Source organism: Arachis hypogaea, chromosome 5 (genome assembly GCF_003086295.3).
Source record: "Arachis hypogaea cultivar Tifrunner chromosome 5, arahy.Tifrunner.gnm2.J5K5, whole genome shotgun sequence".
Taxonomy (NCBI): Eukaryota; Viridiplantae; Streptophyta; class Magnoliopsida; order Fabales; family Fabaceae; genus Arachis; species Arachis hypogaea.
In genome coordinates, this window is record NC_092040.1 from 7064922 (window position 1) to 7072789 (window position 7868).

The window sequence follows — 7868 nt, forward strand, 5'->3', positions numbered from 1 at the left end:
AATGTTTGAATCTTGTTACATTCACCCAAGTGTACTTCCATGCTAATTCTTTTCCTCCCTTTTCTACCATAAGTTCTGTTTTGTTGTCAAAATATCCATTATTTGTCTCCAGTTTATACATATATCTTCTCTTAAGAGGTGAAAATTTTTTCAATTTTTTTTTAATTTCATTTGACCCTTCTGTTTTTTATTTTAGACTTGATTTTTGTTTCTCTGAACTATATAGACAAGGTAAGTAAAGAAAAAGTGAAGCTCTAATTAAAATTAAATATATATTCATTAAATTCTTTTATTTTATTTAGCACTGAGTAATACTCTTTGAATTAATATGTATTTATTGAATTTCTTTATTTTTGACATTTATTTTTTCAGAGCCAAGACTATTTTGTTTAAAGAAAAAAAATTTGTTATGGAAATAATTTTTAAATCGACAATCAATTATGAAAGTATCAATAAAAAAAAATAAATGGAAACTTAAAAAATATTGACAAAAAAGTTAGCTTTTTATTTTAAACTTTTACTCTTTTAACTTTAATATTTATTTATTCATTATTTTATTAATAAAATTATTTGTTAAAAGAATATGTTTACATCAACAAATTTTAATATTAATTAATTGATTCATATGGTGTAAATCTAAATAACCAATAACAAAATAAGTAGAATAGAATTAATTTTGGTTGTGATTTATTATTTTTTTTAACGGATGTTTTTTATGGTTATATAGTGTCATACGAAATATAAATCATAGCATAATAAGATAGTAATTTATTTCATATTCATATTTAATAAAACTATAATTTTATGATTTTAAAATATTAAAAATACATTTTAAAAATAAACCAACCAAACATATTTTTATTATTTTTGGTGCTTAGAAATGAATATTCTTATCGCAAACCAATCGTGTTTTATAAAATGTAAAATGTTAAAAATAAAAATTATTTTAAAAAATACATTTTCTCAAATCAATCCGTCCCTAAAGCGAGCATGAAATTACACAGTAAGTTAATCTAGAAAAGGAAAGAATTTAATTTTGATAACGATTGATTGTCTGTGCTAATAGTTCATGAAATTTAAATTCGAATAAAATGCATATGCTTCTGAAAAACAAGGGACGCATCCCACAAACAAGTGGATATGTGGGAGGAAAGTAACATAATGATAAGCATAAATGATTATGGAAAGGATTAGGAAGATGTGTCATGAAGCAATTATTAAGGCAAACGAGGTTCAACCGTTGAAGTAGTATGTGAATGTGACTAGTAAGTAGTAATGACTATGTGAGGTACTGTAATATTCTAGGTGAACAAGGCACCAAACAAGTATCCACGACAATTGAGGACACTGCTATCTCTGTCCTCAAAGTTAGTTGAGTTCTATAATGTATAATGTAGACCCTTGTCCGTCACTTTCTGTTGAAGTGGGGATCTTTGTCTTTTGGATCTGGAACTCTCTTACATCTATCTCTGACCAGTTTGACCTTAATTTAAACTTATGTATATATAAATGAGGCTAATCTTTATAATCTCACTTACCTTTCATTTTTCCCTTTTGTAAACCATTCATTATGTTTCATTAGGTTTATCTAGTCAACATCCTAAACCAATGCATGATTAACCGATCAAAAGAAACAAAACTGTACATGAAATGAAAAAAAGAACAGTTATTAAGTTTTTAAAACATCAATGCATTAAGAATTTTAGTATTTATCTCCTTAATCAATGACACAACTCTTTTTTCAAAAAAATTATAGACTACACAACTTTACTTCATTATCTTCTTTCTTCCAACAAGAACTCAATGCTCCTAATAACGTCAGAATAGAATTAAAAAAAGGTTCCCAAACAATACAGATGTTTGGGAAAATAATAAATGAGTTAAAAAAAAAAGAACACACTAATGATAGATTGCTGACCACTCTTTTGGTGTTGGGCTTTAAAGAAAAAACACTAATAATAGATTCGGGATTCCAAACCACTCTTTTTTGGTGTTGGGAGGGTTGCCCATGATCACTCATTTGATTTTTTTCATCTACACTCCTCTCTTATAAATAAAAGCCACCTACTCCAATTAAGAGGTGAGAAATATCTTCCTATAAAACTATTTGTTTAATCACACTTTTAAATAAATACTCTAATGGATATTAATATAGGACAAAGTGTGTATTGACAAGATAAAAAGTTGATACTTCTATATCTAATTTATTGATTAAATTAAAACTTCAAAATTTTCCATAATTGGCTGTGACATTAACAAATGACCTAGCAAACCCTTAAATTAATGAACCTCCAAAACTTCGGACAACGACGAGGGATACAAATTTGGCAGTGTACATTCATAATGCAGAGGATGGCGTCACGAATTGGCCATTTTTTGCCATAATTTGGCGAGAAAAAATACATGCACCGACGCACACAAATGTTATGTCAAACCACTGATCATAATTCGAACAATCGATAAACCAATGCAAAATGTGGTGTACTGCAAAATATATATCCCACTGAAGCTTCAAGGCTCTCACATATTCCACAATTCAACCCGATGATAGTTGAGGAATGATCCAAAAGAAAAATAAAATGAAATAAATGCTACCTTGTTATGTTGTTCCAATAGAACTAACTAAGCAAATTTGTTCCATTGCATCCACTTTGAAGACTACAAAAGTCAATGCAACGAAGGGACAAGTAACCAAAACGAACACATGCTTATGACTTGATTAAAATTGAATCAACACTCATTCCCAAATTTGGAGCACACAAACAAATGAAATCGTTGAGACATAGATATGCCAAAAAAATAATCACGAATAGAAAGAAATAATAAAAATGAAAATAGGATATTAGGTAACCTGAGTTATACAACAGGGTAACGGAGAATCTCCTTAAATCATGCTCCACCAGACTTTAAGAGTTTAGCCAAACAGAGGAGGAAGGGCCTAGCACCATATCTCAAACAAGCATCAATGTGTATGAGTTCTGCTGCTTTCAGCATTTCTAACTGGATTGAAGTAAGGGTGGGCCTGTACATCATTAAACATTTGTTTACTCAATTTCTAGAAAATGAGTTCATGTGATGTATACAGGATGTTGCATGAAGGGTGAAATGTGTCATTGAACGTATTACAAATTTGCAGAAAATAAAGATGCTAAAAGATTGGGCTCTTTACCATGGCTTCTTTTGCAGTGGGTCGATCTTGGTGATCATACCGCAGTAACTTGTCAACAAAGTCAATAGCCTATGAAAGCCAAGAATGTGAATCAATGGCTATACAGATATTTATCAAAGCTGGAATAATTAGACGGCATGCTACCTCAGGAACTGCCAAGTGTTGGTTTTCTACACTAATAAACTTTGACCATGGCTTTCGAGCATACCTGACAAAATATAAATTTTCTTAGCTCAAACTTCTGGAATTAGTAATATTTAGTACTTACAAAACAGAAGTAACATAAATAAAGAATCATAAAGCCTAGAAATTAACCTCCCAACAAGTGCTGCTAGATTTGGGTCCAACTCTATGCAGTACTTGTTCAGATACGCATTTAATTCATCAGTTCCAAGTACCTATCGCAGCAGGACAAAAACAGCTTCAAGAAGTAGTCTTTTTCCAAGAGAACATATTATCAATCCACAATTTCCATCGCATTCAGTTTTAATAAATAAGGAGACCGTTTGCTGTATGATAACTATGAACCAACAAAATATTCTTTCAGTTCTGAAGATACAATAGAACATAATTTGGATTGACTTCACATTAAATGTTATGAATTCTCAAGGGCAAACACTGATACTTTGTGTTTCTTTACAAAAAGACAATAGTATCACAACAGAGAAAGGGGACAGATTATGGTATACATAATATAATTGAAAAAAAGGAAAATATGAAAATTACGTTGGTAGTTTTCAACTTTCAATAACAATAAAAGTTAAAAATTAGACACATGCAAAAGCAAAGCATCAAGTAATTATCACCTAAGTAACGCATAGCAAACAAAAGAATCTGGCTGACTCTGCCAAGTGAAGTTCAAAATCCTTACCAACCTTAACTATTTTGGCTAGTTGATCATAGTTATCATGTCCGTAAAAGAATGGCTCCTTACGAAAAATCTGTAAAAAAACGACCCCACAATAAGCAGAGCAGGAGACTGCAATCCATAAATTGGCTTTGCAATGAGAAAATGATACATCATGGTTATGGACAAGAAACAAATGTCAGGGTCACCAATGCAGTGTAAGAATCAGAACTAAATCCTAAATAACAATCAAATTGCATTTTAATGAAAGTGGATAACTTACCATTCCAGCAAACATACAACCAAGACTCCATAAATCAAGAGAGTAATCATAGTCCTGAAGATCAACAAGAAGTTCAGGACCTTTGAAATATCTGCAAACAATGCAAGCATAAAGGGAAGATTTACAAAATAGTAGTTTCTCAAGAGTAAGTAATAAGTTAAATATTTCACAAAAATTACAAAATCATATTCGAATAAACACAAGGTGGTAGACAGGAAACTGAGTTTTCAGTGCCAAAAAGGAAAAGAGAAAAGCACTAGTCTTCGTGCACATACACAAGAGGGTGAGTGAGTTGTTAGTGACCATAATCTTGGTACTTTGTCACTGAAGCATCAAGAAGCTGAACACCGTAGTAGTTCCCAATATCCCGTTGCCTTGATTGTATTGTCTTCAAAGACTAAATATCAACTTAGTAGATACTGATATTACAAGTGCATTTAGGGAAAAAGTCTATTTTCCTGCTATGCATTATTCATAAGCAATGGAAGTGATTTTCAAAAATCAAAATCAACTTCCTTACAAGCCACTCTACAACCTATTTTAAACCTCAACCAATTCATTCTTTTATTGCATCTATCAGAGGAGATATTTTCTACATTTATAAATACCACAAAGGAAGCCAATAAAGAGACATAACAAACCTGGAGGCAACGCGGACATTATATTCTTTCCCAGGATGATAAAACTCTGCAAGCCCCCAATCTATTAGGCGAAGCTTCCGCTGCTCATGATCAATCATTACATTATGCGGCTTTACATCCCGATGCATGATTCCTTGAGAGTGGCAATAATCCAGTGCCTGTAAGAAAATATTCATAAAACTTAGCGGTTGCTAATGCAGTTGACAGCAAAAAATCATAAGCTATGAAGTTTAAGAATCATAAATCAGTGGAAAAATACAGAGTAAGGAACATCATGCAGTGGAACATAGGAATGTCTATGGTAGCTTTTTGCAAGCTAACCATCCTGACTAGGCGTTGATAAACAAAGAAGAAATCAGCTCAGTATGAACGGTCAATGAATGACAATTATGGGGCAACATATTAGCATATATCATTTGCAATACAAACATCTCTGAAACACTCTATAGTTAATGACCTAATACAACACAGCCTGTACTAATAGCTGATACTTTGGATTGCAGTAAACCATCCAAAATGAGTATGGACACGTCAGATTAATGCAGAAGAAGCTGTCAAAGAGCTATGCAGCAATAACCCAGTCACTTTCTAATATTTCACGATAAAGAAAAATACAAAAATCATAACTGAATTTTCCACAAAGCATCCGCATACATAGTGTCCAGAAATATGTCAAAACAAATAATGACTGCAAAAATAAGATATAACAGCTGAACTTAGACAACCAATAGAATATAAAACTTACCTTTAGAAGTTCATAGATATAATATCGGATATCATAATCTGACAGGGTGGGGTGGAGCACTTTAAAATCAGTGTTATTGACATATTCAAATATAAGGCTTGGGGTCTTTGATTGCTGGTCCCTAACAATGTCAAGCAGCTTTATAACATTGGGACCTCCACAAAGATTTTGCAATATTTTGATCTCCCTCTTTATCTGCAACCAGAATAACAACTTATAAGATGTACAAATTTATATAGACAACCAGAGTATTGGACTATTGGAAAGGGTAACATCTTACAGGTTTGAAATTAGAAATTTAACAACAAACTAAATGAACTACTGGACCAAAGTTGGCTATTGAAGCCCCAGCACAGCATTCATTGCCGTATGAGAATGGAATGAAATGAAAAAGTATATTAAAACTGAAAACAGCAGCGTTGCTTTAAATTAAAAATAGCAGTCATATTAGTGAATACAAACTGCAATTGGTGTAGGGATTGGATTCACCTTTTTCTTCTTGACGGGTTTGAGGATCTTGATGATGCATTTTTCATTATTGGTGGAGTGAACGCCCTCGAAGACCTCACTGTATTTCCCTCTTCCCACCTTCCTCACAACCTCGTAGTCATCTTGCTCCCTGCAACTCATGAACACAATTTTTTTAAACAGATATTAAATAAACAAAATAGGAAATAGGAAATGAAATAAAAGTATTAATAATAATAAATATGATTATTGTTACCCCCACTGGACGGTGAGATTTTCATAGTCCCAATATTCCTTGGGACGGACGACGTTGATATCGGCATAAATCCTGGCCTTGGAGGTGGCGCTGGGGCGGCGAGTGGACTTTCCAATCTTCTGCGCCAGGGTGTCAGGTGGTGGTGGTGGAGGAGGAGGAGGATGAGAGCGGTTGCGGCGAGAGAATGAAGATGGCGCGGAGGCGGCGAAGCTGCGGAGGAGGAGAATGGAGGGGAGAGTGGGGAAAGAGGAGGAAGAAGAAGAAGGAAGATGAAGATGGTGGTAAGTGCGGAAAAGAGAAAGGAAAGTATCGCGGGAGAAGGTGGAAGATTGGAATTGGAAGGGCCTTATGGCCATCAAAAAATCAAAATCAAAATCAAAATCAAATCAATACAAATCGGGAATGGCATAAATGTTGCAGCTGAAAAGCATTTTTATGATATTCCAAACTCAAACCCTCCTCTTCTCTTTCTTCCACTTTTGTTTTCAGTTTAAAAACTTATTATTTCCAAAAATAAAATTAGAAATGATATTCGAGCCTCGAGGAGATTGTTTGAATTGCATTTTGAAAACAAAGGAGATTGTTCTTGTAATCTTCTTCACTTAGCAATATTTTTTCATAAATAATTATTAAAATTTATTTTTATTCCAAGTGGTAAATTTATTCGAATATTTTATTTATGTTTTATAAAAAATTTAGATGACCTATAAGTAAATACCAAAAATCAAGAGGATTTTTTTAAATAAATAAAATATTTTATTTACCAAAATATCTTATTTATAGCATTTTTATGAAAATACACGGTATATTTTATCTCGTTTATATTGTAAACGAAATGCACTATTATTTTATTTACAATATAAACAATATAAGAATAGAGGAGACCTGTTTGAGTCCATATTATATCTACTTTTTCAACTTTTTTCTCACTTCTACCATTTTTTAATCATATTATCGAATTACTAAGAGATTATGGCGTACACCGATGCACAAGATATGGACATCAACTGAGTGAACACGACATGGCACATCGCGGGAATAGGTTAGTTGTTTTTTTTTTATATTTATGTTAAAACATATATATATATATATATATATATAGCCATACTTAAGATATTTTTATAAAAGTTAGTAATGCAGTATATGTTAAGCGAATAAATATATTGTTAGCAATAGTTTAAATGATAGGGTATGATTTTAGGTATTAGTGAAATGGATTTATTATTTAAATGTTTATTAGGTTTGTTTTTCTTTAAACTAAGTTATTAAGCACATGTTTATTAGTTTAGTTATTAATTATTTAACTGAATATTTTTAGTTAACTTAATTAAGTAACAAGATGATTATATTTGTAGTTATTAATTATTTAAGTAAATTACTTTATTTAAATTTGTTGTTACTTAAATTAAGTTATTAAGATGATGATTTATTTGTTGTTAATTATTTAAATAAATATTTT

The 7868-nt window shown here is 31.7% G+C and overlaps 1 protein-coding gene across 1 annotated transcript; it reads right to left on the bottom strand.

The window, feature by feature from the left end:
* Positions 1-2688: 2688 nt before the first annotated feature.
* Positions 2689-7004, bottom strand: LOC112800505 (casein kinase II subunit alpha-2). The gene is made up of 10 exons (XM_025842822.3): positions 6410-7004; positions 6175-6304; positions 5686-5880; positions 4941-5098; positions 4300-4390; positions 4045-4110; positions 3485-3567; positions 3314-3377; positions 3170-3238; positions 2689-3022 (listed from the first exon to the last, which is right to left on the bottom strand). Exons 1-10 carry the CDS (start codon positions 6763-6765, stop codon positions 2963-2965), a joined length of 1272 nt encoding a protein of 423 aa, XP_025698607.1. The 5' UTR covers positions 6766-7004; the 3' UTR covers positions 2689-2962.
* Between the last annotated feature and the right edge of the window lie 864 nt (positions 7005-7868).

Excerpts from the sequence above, each read along its gene's own strand:
- LOC112800505 (XM_025842822.3), bottom strand. The coding sequence starts at position 6,765 with ATGGCCATAAGGCCCTTCCAATTCCAATCTTCCACCTTCTCCCGCGAT. Across the intron at positions 5,099-5,685 it reads ATATCTATGAACTTCTAAAG|GCACTGGATTATTGCCACTC; the intron begins GTAAGTTTTATA and ends ATTTTCTTACAG. Across the intron at positions 3,239-3,313 it reads AACACTTGGCAGTTCCTGAG|GCTATTGACTTTGTTGACAA; the intron begins GTAGCATGCCGT and ends TGGCTTTCATAG.